The 18,454-nt window shown below is 29.2% G+C and overlaps 1 protein-coding gene across 6 annotated transcripts in view; it reads left to right on the top strand.

Annotated features, from left to right (window-relative positions):
- LOC129952541 (transient receptor potential cation channel trpm) overlaps positions 1-18,454 on the top strand; it is a 329,137-nt gene that overhangs the window by 96,841 nt on the left and 213,842 nt on the right. For 4 of the 6 annotated variants that reach the window (XM_056065171.1, XM_056065174.1, XM_056065167.1 and 1 more), the window contains exons 2-3: positions 1,315-1,624; positions 2,331-2,620. In XM_056065171.1, the coding sequence (XP_055921146.1) occupies positions 2,573-2,620 (48 nt within the window). In that variant the 5' untranslated portion in view covers positions 1,315-1,624; positions 2,331-2,572. Of the gene's footprint in view, positions 1-1,314; positions 1,625-2,330; positions 2,621-11,101; positions 11,397-18,454 lie in introns of those variants that run through there. The other 2 variants (XM_056065169.1, XM_056065172.1) reach the window with 2 other exon arrangements.

Below are 18,454 nucleotides of genomic sequence, written 5' to 3'. Positions count from 1 at the left end.
TGTAATATTGCTGATGTAGCTCAAATAATTGATGGAAACCCAAGTTCACTAAAATTATCCAAATTAAATTGAAAAACCATCTTCATCGAGGAGACTTATTTTCACCCCGTATTCTTAATAAGTTGGTAGAATTTATCGCATTCAAGCCTTGAAAAATCCCAAAATGAGGAAATAAAGATTCCTGATTCTTATCAAACTCCAAAACCGGACATTATTTCCTTTTCTCTAAATTCTTTTATTGTTTTATAATTTGTGAGTTTGATTTTACTGAACGTAAGCTACTACATGTTCCATTTAAAATTGATTTTCTTTTTGAAATAAATAGAACAAGATAGATTCAAAGACTATGAATCCTGTTTTCTGTCTAGAGAAAGGTGACTATAGAAACATAAAAAACAAAACTAAATAAAAAACACAAGAGAAAATTGAAATGGATAATGGCAGACTTTACAATCTGACACTGAAGTGCATTGTTTCCAACCAACCAACTTTTAACTCACTCACATCCTTTTTTTATTATTTGTGTGTGTTTTATTCCTCAACATCCTCAGACATCAAAACTTACTTCGTTCTATTCAGATGACATCTGAAAAGAAAAGAAAAAAACGTTAAAAAACACCACATAGAGCACACTCTAAGGAAAAGACTATAATGTCATCATGTGGATCCTTCTTTCTTTTCTACATCAAATGTAAAAAAAAGGAGAAACGTAAGGATTGATTTATACACACGACAGGTATAAAACCTACATATTGAAAGGTAGGTTTATTCTTTATATACCAAAGACATGACTATGAGTTTCAAATAAATGAAAAGAAGCTTAAGTCGTTTCACGTGCTCCACTCACATCGATTGAACGTAATTTAAAACGAGATTTCATTTTAATTATTTCCAAGAACAAGGATAGACAATAGGTTGATATCGCATTAAAAAAATTAAAAAGAAACACACAAAGTCCTTGAACTAAATGAGGTTGGTATGCCAACCAATTCTAGGTGCGTTTTCTTTGGATTACAGTATACAAATCTACCGATGCTTTATGGCCACAAGAAAAGATAACAAACCAAATTTTATTAATGATTTTCTTTCGAAAAGGATTTCCACCCAAAAAAAAGGTTATCCTGTCAATCGTAAAAATGTCCCTATTAAAACGATTGGTTCTCCATAAATTTGTTCTTTTTTTTATCCTGGGCTAAAACAAAAGCCCGTTACCTGTGTTCCTCTTTGATGTTTTCATAATTGTGAATATTGAAACAAAAAACCAAAATTATTATAAAAACTCATTTTTTAATATGAATTCTTTTTCCTTTGCAGAAACATACAAAAGGCATACGACACATACCTAGTACCTCTCTAATATCTACAACAAAAAAGGACACAAGATTTGAATAATCTCTTCCAGTATCCAACTTTTCATAATCATCCCAAAAAAGGATTCCACAACAAATCAAAACAACACAAACCCAAAAAGAAGAAGAAGAAAACCCCACAAGTAACTCAAAAAGAAGAAGAAGAAGAAAACTAAAAAGAGCCAACATCCTCCATGTTGGGAAAACTCATTGTGTCCCAGTGCTGTTGCTGTAACCCACACCACCTTCTACGGCCGAAAGGACGCATTCATAAGGTAAAAAAAGGTTCATCCAACCAAAAGTGGATCTTATTACTTTTCCTCCTTTTCTGTATACGTATCTACCTACGAATAGAAGAATTGAGTATAAAAATAAATAAATACAAACTACGACGAAAAGAAAAGAAGAGAAGCATACAGAAGCAGGTGTCGCATTTGTGATTCGAGTCATTTTTCTTTTGTTGCTTTTGTTGTGTTCGGTTGTTTTGTGAGCCAAAATGTCCTTTGGATCAGGATGAAGGACCACATAACGTCCTTTGGTCATATTATGAATCAAGGCTCATATATTATTAATGACAAAAAAATCACAATATCCCATCGTTAGGGCGACACACTGTCTCCCTATGTTTTCTTCTTCTCCTTTTCTCTTCTTTACAAACTTGTTGATTTCAATAACAAGGACACCATAATATATTATCATTTTTATCCTTGTGACAATCTACTGTTTATACTTTATATGCGTGTCTTTTATATTTTTTTTTTTTTTTTTTATATTTTGTTTTGCTTATTAAATTGCTTTTGTGCTGATTTACCTTTTCATCGTTTGGTATTCGACAAAATAAAATTTATACAAACTCTTTTTCAATTTACGACGATGATGTTACCTCCGTCGTCTTCGTCCTTGCCATCGTTGTCGACGTTACCGCCGCCGCTGAATTCATCACCACACCCTTACCACGTGTGGATTTTGTTATTTTTTTAGGAAGCAAGCTGAAGCCACTTCAGCAGAAAGCCATCATTGGAAAGTCTTCGTCAACATCAACACCGCCACCACCGCCACTATCTTCGTCATCATTGCTCCACCATCTCGCACCACCACCACCATCATCCGCAGCTCCAAACGTTGCCAACGACAACACATCCTGCAAAGTGACAGCCAAGGCCAACTGGCACGAAGCGACGGTGAAGGCGGTGAAAAAAACGAATCTAGGCGTCAGGTGGAATATGTTTAAGCCTAAACATCAAGCGAAGCAGAAGCCAAAAGCCAAACCGGTAAGGTCGTCAAGAACTTGACTTTAGAGGGTGTTTTTTTTTATTTAATTTTTTAAATAAGCACTCATCTTCATTTTTTGTTTAAACATTTTATTTTATTTTTAATTATAATTATTTTTTTTTATAATTGAAATGTATGATTTATAATTAAGAATTTTTGTTTAAATAAAAAATATATTTTTAATTATTTTAATTTTGCGCTCGCACTACACATATTATAAAGTTAAAGCTATAGACTATATTTTTAAACTTTTTAAGGGTAGAAAATGTTTTTTTATTTTGTATTAATTATTATTCATATTGAACTTAGTTTTGTAGAAAAAAAGATATGAACTTAAATGTTATACATTTTAACGTAGAGGCACATAGGCAAATTCTTGGGTAGCTCTATCTCTTTGTTACATATATATTCTTTTTCTATCTTTCTGTTTCGAAGAAAGGATGCATTTTTAAATAGTTTACATAATTGAAATAAATTAGTGACTGAATTGTTGACATACATGTTTTTGCATAAATATTTATTATAAAAAAATATAATTTTCTTATATTGCTTCAGCTTTGGACATATTTAGTTGAATGCGTTTTGATATCTTTTTGCTTTGCTTTCAAAAATAGTTTGAAAGTCTTAAATGTAGTTTGAATTTTTGAGATGAAAAAAAAAACAACATGAAATATATTTTTTTAATGGAATCAACGTAAACACTTTTTTGAGACAAGTTGTGTATTGATACATTTTTTAACACTATCTTAAAAGTAGAATATTCACCATCAAATATATTTTATTTAAATTTACATCTTTTTAAGTTCAATGGCTTTAGGAATTATAATCTTTGCCTTCAACTTTCAATAACCATTTTTAATTATTTTAATATAAAATTTATAAGTTTTGGGGTAACAATTTTGTATTTGTTTTAATCGATAAGGACAAATCACATTTACACTAAGTTAAGACATTGATTTGGAAATGGAGCGTAGGGTTTTGAATTAATGATTATACATGTACAGTGGTGGTCCAGTATAAAATAAAACTAGTATTGTTAGTGACTTTCGAAAATTTAAATGAACCACATTTAGTGTTTTAATTGACAAAACAACGTTTATTCTATGAATTTAAAAACACATATTAAATTGGAAAACCACTTTAATGCGAATACGAAATTATTTGCATTTACTAAAATTTTGAAATTTGAAATTTCTAAAAGCAGGCACTATCTTTCTCCATTCTTCTTTCTCTAGTCAAAAACTTTTTTTATCAATTTTGATCTGTTTTTGTAAGTTTTCGTTTTCTGTTAAAATATTAATCAAATAGATATTTCTCAAAAATCAACTAAAAATTAACAATAATATTTTGCATATGATAAAATAAGTTTCTTTCCGTATCTGTTTTAGTTACCGCAATTATTAAGTCAAAAACTGGTTTTAACCAATTTTTAGTAGAATTTTTGGAAGGTTTTTATTTCTTTTAAAATAAATAATTATTTTATTTCTCTAAGAAAATTATCAAAAGTTAACAACAATATTTTGTATAGAGCAAAATAATTTTTAAGTAAATATTCTCATGGTATTTAAGTCGAAAATCAGTTCTTAAAAACATTTTTCTTTTTTTGTTTTTAGTAAAAAGACTGTTTCTTTGATTTAAGCTGATATTAAAAATGTAATTTTTTAATGCACAAAATTATTTTTAAGTTATTCATTTATAAAATTCGAGGTTACAAAGTTTTTTTTTTAGAATGCATACAACATTGGAATTACGTGACAATGTATAATATACAATTAAGTTGAAATCGATAGCGTTTATTGGGTATAATTGTTTTGTTTTGAGTTTTTTGGAGTCGATATCTCTGATGGCCGACAAAAAAGATATCCTGAATGTACTGATTTACAAACTTACGTACACACGCATAAATCTTTAAAAAAAAACTCTTTACTTTGATTCTAGAGCCCTTGAAACGTTGAGAAATGTCAAAAGTTTCAATTCTACAAAAAGTTTCTAATTCTTTTGCATTTTTTATTGTTCTTCTTTTTTTTTTAAATGTAATGTACAACAAATAAAAATGTATTTATTTATTTGTTTAAATTAAAAATTATGTGTATTAAAAAATAACAAATCAAAGCATCATTTTTGAACTTCTATTAATAACTCTATACTACGAAAATAAAAACCGCATTTAATTTTATATCAAAATTTTGAAATGTATGATTTGTTAAAAGATCTTTTTAAGAATATATTTTGTACACAAAAAATCCTATCATCTCTTACCGCAATATGATTCTTGCAGCAATTCCTTTTTTAATTATATGTGGTTTTAATTTTCCGTAAATAAGCAAATCATTCGCTATTGAAGCCCTAATTTTGAAAGAGTATCAACTTCTCGTGAATTTGATTCTTTGCCTTTTCCCATTGAAAGGATCAAACCGAAATCGTTGTTACGGTCGATTTCAATGTACACAAATTTTCATGGCTTCAACAACAAGGCCAGACAACACCCGAAGGAGTGTGTGCTGAGATCTTTGCTGAGTTGAACCACCTAACTCAGATGGTCAACGAGCTCACCCAACTATCGGACGTGGTAGGTCGAGCAGAAAAAACACTTTGCTTGTTTCTTACCTCTGACCCTGATAATTACTCTGTTAGTATTTTATATCCTCTATTCACATTTGACCATTGTGTTATAGGAGAAACGTTTGGCAGTACGTGAAAGCAAACTGGGACAGTCTCAATAATTATTACAGGATCTTTAACTGGTCACTATGCTTCCTCAATAGTGACGTTGATGCCAGCTCTGATATGATCACAAGTTTGATTGTCCTGGGAATGAGAACTTTTATACCAAACAGGGTTAAAAGCATTAGACCTAAGATGGTTTGATGCGAACTGTAAAGAGATTATTAGGGCCTTTTGGAGGAAAGCCGCAGGAAGTTCAAACAAGCCAATCTTTTTTCGCACACGTGCTGTTGCAACAGTTCTTAAATATCTAATCACACATTAATCCGCTGGTCCGGATGGTATCCCCGCTATTGTTCTGAAGAGGTGTTCTTCAACACAGGTAAAACCTTTGCGTAAGCTTTTCCATCTGTACTTCTCGTCAGGTCTCGTTTTGAGCGGGTGGAAAACCGCATTTGTCCAGCCTGTTCCCAAACAAGGCGAATCTTCCTCACCCTCTCTCTAACTACCGACCGATTGCACTTACGTCTCTTCTTTCCAAGGTCATGGAAACGCTGATTAATTATCAGCTCAAAAAATATCTTGAAGATCGAAAGCTTCTAAATGACCGGTAATACGGCTTTCGTAGCAATAGGTCCACTGGTGATCTTATGGTTCATCTCACCAAACAGTGGAGCAAATTTTTACATCGTTTTGGAGAAAGTCAGAGTATTGCACTTGATATTTATTAAAAGCATTTGATAGGGTTTTCCATCAGGCTCTCTTATCAAAAATGCGTGCTTTCGGTTTTCATAAATCCCTCCTTCATTGAATTCGTAATTACGTTTCGAATCGTTCAATACAAGTAGTATTTTATATGTTCAAGTCTGAAAACCACAAAATAAATGCTGGTGTGCCCCAGGGCTTTGTTCCATCTCCAACATTAAAAAAATTATAAAACATTAAGTATATAAAAATATATAAGGTATCAATGAGTACCAAATTCACGGTCTTCAGAGTTTTTAAAAGACCACAAAATTTAAAATGTTTATATTCAATCTAAAATTATACTTAAATTTAGAGCGTGTTTCGGGCAAAATGAAAAGATTATATTATTAATAAAAGCAGAATTAATTTTTTTTGGAACAATGAAAAAAACATCAAAAATCACACAAATCTGAGAGTTTCGAAAATTCTTTCGTTTATAACCCTAAAACATTTGGAGTAAACAAAAGATAAAATGACCTACAAAGTCATTGGTAAAACCTCTGCTCGTCACTTCGTAGTAATTTTTCACTGTAGAACCGTTCTATTTTTAACCTAATTTCAAATTAATTCTATTTTTAAGCTTGTTTCAAAATTAATTCTATTTTAAGGTTACTTTAAATTAATTTTAAATTAAGTTTAATTTTTATTTTGCATCACATTTTATTTTATTTAAATATCTCAATATTTGTTTTTATCTTATTTTGAAGAGGTTTAAGGTTAATAAGATTAATTTCTAAAAATCTATTTCATTTAACATTTTTTTATGAAGACATTTTAAATTAGTAGCAAAGAAGACATTTTCAAGTTTATAAGTTAAAAACATTTAGTTACTGATTGAAAGCCCCGTCCCTTTAAAAAAGAATACGAACAATGTATCGGATAGCAACCTTTCAAAAGCTCTAACTTAAACAAAAACAAAAGTACTTTTTTGGATTTATGAAATACACTTTAAAAATATTACCATTTATTATTACACTGTTACCATTTTCAAATGTTACGTATTTTCAAAAATCACTTCAAACCAAAACTATGGTATTTTCATTTCTTTATCGTTTTCACGTTTCACATGCTCCCATCTCAATATGACCTTTGGAACGAATAACTCATTCTTAAAAAAACAGACACAGTTCTCTTAAAGAAAAGAAACACGTCTCAAATAATTTGATAAATTTGAAACAGCTGATGAAACCAACTTAATTCAGTTACGAATAGAGTCCTTTTTTATTAGGAAATCAAAAATTATATTCGTCTAGCACGCATCTCTATGGAGTGTTGATGGGCAAACATTCTTCTTTTTTTTATTTCATCTTTATTAAGTTGCTTTCGTAAAAATACTATCAGCAGGTAATATTAATGTTTGAGACACATGATTGGATATATATTTTTTTTTTGGGAAAAAACTTTATTTATGTTTCGAAAAGTATATCGATATGTTATATGTATTCGTTTGACCAAAATAAAAATGAAATATATACTACATTTTAGTTCGTGATGATAGAATTATAACAGCAATGGAGAAGGACCCTCTAGCAAAAGGACTGAGGAGTAATTCAAAGGACCATATGTTTTAAAGTTTTTTTTTGTGTTTGAAACCACAGACATTTTTCACAAGTGCTAGTCATAGAAGCTTGATTTCTTACGAGATCTGAATAAACTGTTACCAATTTTTTGCTTCTTAAAGAAATTAAGTTTTAAACTCTTAAAAAGTATGGCTTTTTGGATGTCCTAAACCTTGGGCTTACATTTTTGCGATAGTACAACCTTAAAAAAATTAGAATCGTAAACGGGACAAATAACACACTATATTTTGCCATTTAAAAAAAAAATGTTAAACGTCATTAATAAATTAAATGTCTTTAACGCAAACAACTAGGAGATGTTGTTTCTTTATTAAAAAAGGTATTTTTTGTTGAATATTTTAAACAATACAAAACTGTTCATGTGTCGTGGGAAAATTTTATAATGCTTTTGTCTTCTTTTCTTATTTATGTCTATTACTTCTGTTTTGTGTCCACCTAACTTTGACACAAGTACTTACAGTTGGAATTCATTATTTGAAATTTTAGTTTTAGTCTGGCTGCAACTTCTTCTACCTAGAGTTAAGACTCCTGAGCTAAATCGTGAAAGTTTACCTTATAAGGTTATTTCAAGATTAATGTAAAACTCTGATGAAAAAATCATTTTATTTTGAAATATTTTAAAACTAAACAAGCTTTTAAAATCAACATAAAATTTCTCTTTACAAAGATTATTGACCTTTGCTATTTTAATGGGTTAAATCTTATCATCGGAACTCTTCGGTCTTCGAATACTGGGAAGGTCAATATTGTCATCACATAAAACTTATTTTTCTTTTATCAAAATTTTCTCATTTAAAAAAAAAAACTATTTAAGAGCAATTAAATTTGTTTTTTTTTTCAAGGAACCTTGGAGATCTAAATTTTAAATGGTTCCGATTTAAATCCCAATTAATCCAAAATAGTTCTTAAGTAATACCCTGGTTGACAAAATCACTTTTTTTCTGAAACAAAAACAAAACAATACTATTTTAAAAGCTTCAAGTTAGCTTCATTCAAATATAGACTTAAAATATTTCTAGCACATCAGGTTTTTGAAATACGACCCTTTCATTCTTAACACAGTTTATCCTTGAGTCCAACTTCGGCTGTACTATAAAGTACAGAGATTAATTTTTTAGCCGTACTACGCGAATTCAAAATCAATGTACTGTACACTGAAACCTTCTATACAACCCTTCTCTTGTTTCCTAATGCCCACACTGTGTCTTTGGCATAAAGGTATACAAAACCCTTTTAGTGTTAGTTGATTATAAAAAAACGCGTTTTTTAAGATTAAGGTAAACCAAAACATATACCTTAAAAATAAATTGTACGATAATTTTATAAAATTTGCTTGACTCTATAGAGTTTTGAAAATCAAACATTTAACGCTTTAGTGGTTTTTAAAAATATGTCTTGGAGTTCATTTCTAGATCTGAATTCAAATCCCATCTTCGAATTTAAATATGAGCTCGAAATTAAAAATACAAATTTTCAATTTTATTTTCATATACATATTCAAATATTTGTAGCCTTGTTAAGACGATATTCTTGTTACGATTTAGCGTTTCGTTAAGATTTATATGGAACAGGTACATTTTTAAAATTTTATGAAATACTGTAAGTATTTCAACTAAACACTTAAAAAAAGATTTAATATATTTACAATCATCACGAACTTTATAAATGAAAATAGCCTCAAAAAGCCTTATATATGCTATTTTTCAAATTTTCAAAAGTAATATCTCAAAAACCAATGCAATAGATTAATTTTAAAGTCGGATTTGAATTGAGGCCATCAAAACACATCGATTGTCAGAAACAAAACCTTGTCTATTAGTGTTATTTCATTGACATTTTAATGAAATTTCTGACTTTTTTTTTAAACTCGAAACATTTTATACTAGATTAGAAGAAACTAAATAGTATGGATTAAGCATTTTCAAAATGCAAGTAAAAGTGTTTTTACGGTAACTCTTAGTATGGATTTATTGGATATAGTCATCAATATTTCAAAATTTTATTTGAGAATTTTTTGATCATAAAGTTTCATACACAAATAAAAAAAGCTGATATCTCAGTGAAAAAAAGATCAATCCCTAATTGGGATGTTTTGTGTGTTGTAAGAGCCAGAGATTCAGTTAAATAAACGTCCGTCTATATGGCTTTGAAACGCCCACCATTAAACGAAATGTTTTTCGAGGCCTCATTGTTGAAGAAAAATGATCTACTCCACAATTCTCACGAAGACGTCATTCTTCTTGATGGATTTTGCTTTTCAACAAAAATATGCGAATTTTCCGGCCCTAAATGTACCTTTATTAATTTACGATTTGAAAATGTTTCTATTCAGAGAAGATGCTTTTTGCACAAAATCATTGGGTAATATTGAAGCTTTTCTAAGTCCCGAAATGCCGAGTGAAAATAAAGCCGATGATCACGGACTTGAAATTAATGATTTAATTGGACCTTCTACGCAAATATACTCCGAGATCTCTATGCAAAGTTTTGCTTGAAAAGTAGATCTTTTGCGAGTTGAGGTTCGTAAATTCAGTCTCAATTTGTTTGCTGTAGCAACCCCTTTCTTTTCTTTGCGTATCATGGACTATGGTTTCCACCAATTTCAGAAATCTTGGTCATAAATCTGCAATCCGTGCATCATATTTGCTAACACTCGGTTAGGCTACTCTATACTAACTTGCTTTAGAAATAAATTTTCAATATTTTAAAATTTGTTGATACGAAGAGACTCATATCATTTCGAGAAGGTATGTCACTGACTTTCTGTGAAGCGTATGAGCGCAAAATACCTGTAAGTGCAAAAATAACCTATAATTAAAAAATAGATCACGAAATAGCCTGAATATTAAATACAAAATTACATCTTGTTAAGTTAAACCACTAAAAACGTTCTTGAATATTAAAAGTTCACTCGGGCGTATGTGGAACATTATTTTGTATACAGATTCATACAAACTTTTTTCAACTTCAAATTATGTTACGGGGCTTAGTTCTTACCCAGAGCTTAATTAATTTTAAAACCTTTTTCATTTCAGATAAGTTGATAAGTACATTCTAGGCACCCTATATTTTGCAGTCATTTTGGCATCATAGATAAAAAAGCTTAAATGTAGATAAAATTAAATTATTATTCCTATGAAAAATGTTAGCAAATAAATCAATTATTTGTGTTCTTCTCGTGACGACGAATATCGAGTACGAGTATTCCACAAAACTTCTTATCTCGCTGTCTCCATGTTCAAGTCATTCCAGAGAATTAAAAATACTAAAATCATAGGTGCTTGTTGTTGCTTTTACTATGCATAGTGGTTGTCATCTTCTTTCTTATTTCATATCTATATTAAAGAGAATTCATATTCACTATATTTTATTTGCTCATATAGAAACACCATCAGCATTTCTAGTGCAGTCTCTTTCTTGAAATGTTTTAAGTGTCACTGTCAGAGTGCTATTGTATCTACGCGCGATTAATGTGTTATTGTTGTTATTATTTTATTGGTTTTCAATTAAACTTCAGTTTTGTGAATTTTGAAGTGAATTTGTCATCGTTCGTTCGTGTAAATTTCTATATCAGTCAACAAATCTATTACGAATAGCGCGAGCACAGACCTTGTTTTGGTCGTTGAGATACGAGTATCTTTTCAACTTCAATTGTATCTATTGTCGCAAGATTCAAATGTATCTCTAAGATGATGTGAGATAGTCAAGTTTTTCTTACGATGATGATTTGCTTGTGATCAAAAAATTTGTAAAAATTATGTTCTTCGAAACTAAGTGGATTTTCGTAAGTAAAATATTAACGAATATGATTAATTTATTTATTTGGTGAAGCCCCTTTTCAAACGTACCCTAATGTTTGTTTAGTTAGTGACTAAAGTGGTACGAACTTTTCTAAAAGTTATTTGCAAGTTCTGAGTTCTCTGACAGCTGCTGACTTTTATATTATTGTTTACCAAATGACCTTTTTGTTGTTGTTGTTGTGTGTTCTTTGTTGTTATTATTATTATTATTTTTCGATGTCGATATCGATACGACTTTAATACTACCAGTGACGCCGCCGCCTCTGCCAGCGCCTTGAGCTCTCTGACACTCGCGTGTTTATAGTTTGTTATTGTTGGGCCACAGGTTGGAATATATTCGTACCTCGTACTTGTACATTGTAAAGATATTTTATCTTTTATTCGTTATATTTGTTTGGATAAATTCTTGTTTCTCTTGTTTCTTGTATTGGCGAATATCTACATACCTATACCTACTCTGTTATGCTTTTACCCCATCGTATCTACGTGTGTAAACACAAAATGCAAACATTGATAGTCTGGAGATTGTTTGTATTTTGTTTTGCTTTTATATTTGATATTTTCCATCAAGCCAAAAAGAGGTTAACGCCTTAGTAAGTTCGTGAATCGATTAATTGAATATGACCAACAAATGACGACGACGACGTCGAGATGATTCTGAGGGATAATGTTTATTAATAGAAATACATTTTGTAGATGTGGATATGTTTTGTTTTATTACTATAGACAGACATACATATATTTGTATTTTTTTGGTTTTGTTTTGTATCTTAAATTAATAGGTCAAAACGAATTGCGTACATTTTGATATTCACTTTGTTAGGGAATTATGGAAACTGTCTGTTATTTTGTGATGAAATAATAAATTGAATGATATACTGTTTCATATCTGTAAGGGAACACCACTCGAAGTCTGATGGAAGTTTTTTTTTTTTATTAGGAACTAAATTTACTATTTTTAGGATTTATTTCATGTTATTTCTCAAATTTGGATTTAATTTTGTTCAGTTTTGTTATTTTGTCTTTTGATTTATTTTATTGTTTGTAGGTGTTATTTTAAGATAAGATAAGATTTGATATTTTTTTTTAAATAAATTTAACGTAATTTATTATTAATTATGACATGTCGAAGCTTGACATACTGAAATACTCATAAACTTAATTTTTGTCAATAAACATGAGAACGACTGTTAATGGAAAAATAAATATAAGAATTCGAATTAACTTTTTATATAGTTACGAAAAAATATTATAAAATAAGGCAGACTTTTAATTTTACGAAAATTAAAATAAAAATGTGTTTGAAAATTAAGATTTTTTAAATTTAACAAATGTTTGTTGCTGTTGAAAGTTCGATATCAGGATAAAATATATTCGAGAATTATTTGTATTTTTATGAAGCTAAAGATCAGGGTATCTGAGGTTTTTTTCTTTAAAGTTTCTAATCTCCAAAACTATTAATGTTATTGAAAAATTTCAAACACCAAAATGTTGGTCACAATTTTTTTTTCAAAGGCGATGACTTTTTCTATGTTTTAATAAGCTTTCAAAATTTGGAAGTTACCCTTTTTTCAGGAATAAAAATAATGCCGCATTATTTTTAAACATCCTGTAGTTAACTGTTTCACAATTTACCAGTTTGCTATAGATTAAGCAATGTACTAAAGGAGTCCAAACCTTTCTTTTCGTTTTGGTGACTAATGCATTTTATTAAAAAAATAAGCAAATACGTTTAAACGGACATTTCATTCTCTGCTCCTATAAGAATAATATTACGGATGTTATGTAGATTTGGAAACATGCTAAGAGTTAAAGAAGCCTTTCCGAATGAATTTTAGCAAATTATAAGGAATTAGTAAGATGTTAAAATTATTTGAAATTTGGTACATAATCTTTTAAGCTTAGTAAATTGCTAAAAATTGCTTTCAAATTTTTCTACAGTGTTGAAAATTTTGCTTCAGTATTATATTCCTTTTTTCTATAGTTTTTGTTATTTATTGATTCTAAGCTAACAAAATAGGTTAGGAAAATTATTTAAAAAATTAAAAAAAACATCGGATTTAACCTGGAAAGTTTAACTGATCCCAAGTTATAAAGTTGTTTTTTAAAGTTTGTTTTTTTCTCAGGTATAGTATCTAAAAACGCTAAACAGAAACATAGATATTAGACTAACGTAAGATAAGGATAAGTGACTTTTTTAAATGTTTAAAAACTTTTGAAAAATATTTATACAAAGTAACAAACCTCGCCCCTGTAAAAAGTTATGCCCAACAAATCTGTGTTTAAAATTTTTTAATATCATTTATAGTTTTCGAGGTCTTTAATTCTAAAATATAACAAAATATAATAAGTTTTTAAATGCCACTTCATTTTTTAAAAAAACCTTAATTTTTAAAAATTTGTTTTTGAAAATCATTACGGCGGTTTTTTCTTTAAATATTTTCTTATAGGTATGCAATTTTTCAATTTCATTTTATAAATATTTTTTAGTTTTTCGAACTTATTAATATACTTTTTATGTTTGATTTTCGTAAAAAAATTACCCCTTTTCGAGATATCGAATCTTGAAAAAATGTACTTCTTAAAAATCCAAAATACAAATTTTGCCGGTTTTGATCATCTAGTTTCTATTTCAATTAATCAGAGACAATACAAGAATCTTTTTTTTCCACTGAAAAATGCCAAGTTAAGAAAAGTTAATAAAAAGCTATCTATTAGTTTTGAATAAAATTTGAATTTTCGATTTTTGAATGGGATGGAATAGGACACACTTAGGCCAGTTTAATGGGTCGTTGTACTACATGAATCTTGAGTTTTCCTTCTAGCTTAATGAAACCAGTTGAGGCTAATTAATTATTTAATATGATTTAGATCGCTTAGATCGTTATAGAAGAATTCTCCAAGTATTTTGTGTGGTTTTGAGCTAGAGCAGGGCATGTACAGAGAAGATTAAGAACAGTTTCCTCCTCTTTCTCATCTATTAAAGTTTCTGCAAAAATCATTTGAGAAAACACCTACTCAAGTGGCCGGCTTTCCTTTGTAGAGACAGAGTGCAGATATTTGATTGCGGGCTGACTAGCAAAAAAATACGGATATCAGATGTTGATGTCACGTTTTCTTTAAAAACAAGACTTCGACTTAATTTCAGTCGTTCAGAGAACACACCTCCAACAACCCCTTCTTTTGTTTTTGATCCATCTGTATAAAAATGGATTGACTAGTCTTCTAAGAATGACATATCCTCTCAAAAAGATCTGGAAAATATATTTTTAGTCTTAAAAAAATGAAAAAAGACTAACGCGAATCGGCTCAAAACCTTAACCAAGTTTTAAGTCTTTCGGCTCGTTTTTTAAGCTGTAGGGATGCTGACAGACAGACCGACAGGATTGGGGGACCACCTCTTTGATTAAAACCTCGAGTTACAAATAGCCATTGTGCATAGAACCTAATGTCACAAATAAAAATGACGTACCAAACAAATTACGGTTTTGAAATGTACTAAGATTAAAAAAAAAAGAGGCTGGGATGCGACCCACTCTGATAACTTCCCATCCCGTCTGTCGATTTGTCTTGCTTAAAAGTTTGTCTATATGTACTCGTATCAATTTTTACCAAATTTGCATACTATTTTTTGTAGATTTTATTTTTTATGAAAAAACGGACTGTGGGATTTTTATATAAATTACTGAATATCGAAAACAATATTTTCTGTGAAGCCAATATTTTTAATTTTTGAAAAGCTATTTGAGAAAGTAAATTTTTACCAACTTTTGTTAATTGTTTTTAGGTTATTAGTTTTTTGTAAGAAAGGAAACTGTCAATTCGATTTTTTTCAAAATTTTACTGAATGTAGACAACAATAGTTTTTGAAAGATAAAAGTAGTTTTAGGCCAATATCTCAAAGTTTGGAGAAGATATTTGAGTCGAAAATCATTTTTTACCAACTTTTGTTATTTTTTTCGGTTTTTAATTTTTTATAAAAAAACTGTCAATTTGTTTTTTTTTTTCAAAAGTTTACTGAATGTTGAAAACAATATTTCTTCTCAGATAAAATTAGTTTAAAGCCTTAATTTCAAGTTCTTGAAAAGATATTTGAATCGATATTCAATTTTTACCAACTTTGAGTAATGTTTTTTTTATATTTTTTTTTATAAAAAAAACTGTCAATTCGATTTTTTCTCAAAATGTTATCAGATGTCAAAAACATTATTCTTCGTTGCACAAAGTTTTTTTGATTTATAAAAAAACCGTTGAATGGATTTTTTTTCAAAAAATATACTTCTTTGATATCACGTTACAATATACTATATAAAATTTAATTCAAGTCTCTAGCGTTTTTGGTTCGTAAGATATCTAGAGTTAACCAAAATGTTCACCTTTTTTCAAACTGCTATGGTAAAAAAAACACCCACGCAATTTTGTTGAGAGCCCTTTCTGCATCTTACTGCCTTATTATCTGTATAACAAAATTTATTTGAAGTCGATATCTCTTCTGGGTCTTGAGCTTTGGAGGACGAAGAAAACGTCGCGAACGTACGGACGTACGAACGTACGTACACACGCACGCACATACATTTTTCTAAAAATCTTTTATTTCGACTCTAAGGACCTTGAAACGTCGAGAAATGTCAAAGTTTTCAATTTGACAAATTGGACCCATTACAATAGCTTCCTATGAGAAATTTAAAATGGCTTATAATATTATTAATTAAATTCAAACTTATTTATTTTCAATGAAAATATTGTTCTGAAATTTAATATTAAAAAAAGTCAATGCATTGTAATGTAAGTATTACTTAGTTTTAAGTACTAAGCAGTGACAGGTGTCAATGTCAAAATTGACTGTCATTTCAAGCAACAAAAAATTGTTTGAGTGTTTGCTATTTACGATATTGAATCGCTTAGCAGTCAAGTTGTTAAAGCTAACTAAAGAAGTAGTTGTTTCAACGTAGAAGAAATTTGAAGAGCTTGAAAGCGTTATTACTACAAGGCCTGTGCAGCATCGTAATTCTCGCTCAGTTTTATTTTTGAAAGGTCAGGTCAGGTTCTACGTTTTAAAAAAATAAATTAGGTGACGCAACAGTCCGTTGAAAACTAGGGCCTAGTAACTTACAACTCTCAACCATTCTTGTGTGCGAGTATTATTGTATTGAGTGTTATTGCAAGGGGACCTACAGTTTTAAGCCAAATACGAAGGTTCATTTGAGAAAGCACTTTTCATGACAATAATTTTTCTTTTAGAACTTGTTAAATTCTAGCAAGATGTAGTACCCGCGCAAAAAAACTTTAGATGGCATAGGCAGGGATCGAACCCAAGACTTCTGGCATGACAGTCCAACGAACTAAAATCCAGCCAAAAAAATTGTGTCTCTATTCTTATAAATTGTGTTAAGATGAGAAATATTCTTACTTTTAAGTCCCAGCATATCAAATCGCCTAATCTTAAAAAATTCCTAACTTATAGGATTTTTCCTAAAAAATAAAAGAATTCTGAATTTGTGATAATCATTTCGTACAGTAAAAAAAGCCCTAAAAACTTATGTTTATATGACTTTTCGCTTCATACAATTTTTAAAAATTTTGTGTTTATAAATCATATTATTGACAAGTGTGATTCTGAAAAAATTGTTGAGTATGATATTTTACTTTATCTGTTTTTAAATTTTTGTACAAATAATTTTTTAACATTTATTTATTGACAAAGTAAACAGAAATTGAAGGAAAAAAATGTTATTTAATTTTTTTTTATCTCAAGTTCACGGAGATACTTTTTATTTTCAATTGTGTTGCCTTTTTTAAATCGTGACAATTTATAGCAATTTAATTATTTGTTTACCTTTTTATCCCCGCTAATCTTAGTAAAATTTCAGTTTATTTTAAATTTCTTAACTTAAACAAGATTTTATGTACAAAATTGTTGGAAATATAATCAATAATTTCCTGAAAATGTATTTCCTTTGCATCAACATTTAGTGGCCGAGAACACTTAGGAGTGAAAAGCATTTTTAGATTATCTACTTTCACCAAAAACAAGTAAAATTTGAAAATACAATTTTCTAAAAAAATCCAAGACTGATATTTTTTGAGATATTGGTCGTTAAAGTTTTGATTTGACAATTTATAGAAATTTTAACTTAAACAATTGATGTCTTGAGAAATTTTGAGTCGCAATTTAATACTTTTAAGCTTCTACCTATATATTCTATTTACTTGACAAATGTCATAAGATAACAGCTTGAAAAGTAAGATAGCGGGCTATTTAAAATAAATCTTCGGATTGTACAACTTTTTACATATACAATTTTAGTTAATAAATCGGCACAAGAAAATCAATTTGTAATAAAGAAAACATATTTATGTAGTTTTGAAATATGTGTTAAATGATGTTAGTATTGGGAAAGAAACCAAATGGCGTCCTTTTTCAAGCTGAAAAAAAAATAAGTTATGTTGCCCTCTAAAACGTTTCTACAGTAAAACATCTAAGACTTTGGCTATGAGAAAAGTACGAAAGATCCAGTACTTTTTTTTAGTTTTAATCTTCTCTACCTAAAGAATCACCCTAGAAAGTTTTTTTTTTTCAAAGTCTTCCATAAACCAAAAGATAAAAAAATAGAAGACAAAACCTTTCCTACTTTTGCGTTGTTTAAGAAACTTTGTAATTTAAAGTTTTCTCCACTCTTCAAACAAAAAAATCGATATTATAAAAAAAAATTAAATATTATTCTTTAAGTTGTATTTTGTTGGTTTTGCATCAAAAAGTAACTTTCACTTTTTCCTTAAGTACATTTTCATGATTCAAAGTTAATTTTGTACTCCAGTTACTTTTTTTTTAATGTCCTATCTATGCTAAAACTTTCAATAAAATCATAACAAACTTTTATAAAATATTCACATAAAATTCCCATCCCCATGTCATGTTAGAACCAAAAACTCCAGGCCATATGCAGATGAAAAGAAGTATTCCTTATACTATCCTTATAACCCTATGGCAAGGATGATTTTATTCAAAAGTTTTGCCAGTAGGGAAGATTGAAATTGAAAC

Source organism: Eupeodes corollae, chromosome 3 (genome assembly GCF_945859685.1).
Source record: "Eupeodes corollae chromosome 3, idEupCoro1.1, whole genome shotgun sequence".
In the NCBI taxonomy this organism is placed as follows: domain Eukaryota; kingdom Metazoa; phylum Arthropoda; class Insecta; order Diptera; family Syrphidae; genus Eupeodes; species Eupeodes corollae.
This window is presented reverse-complemented; position numbering and strand designations above follow the sequence as displayed.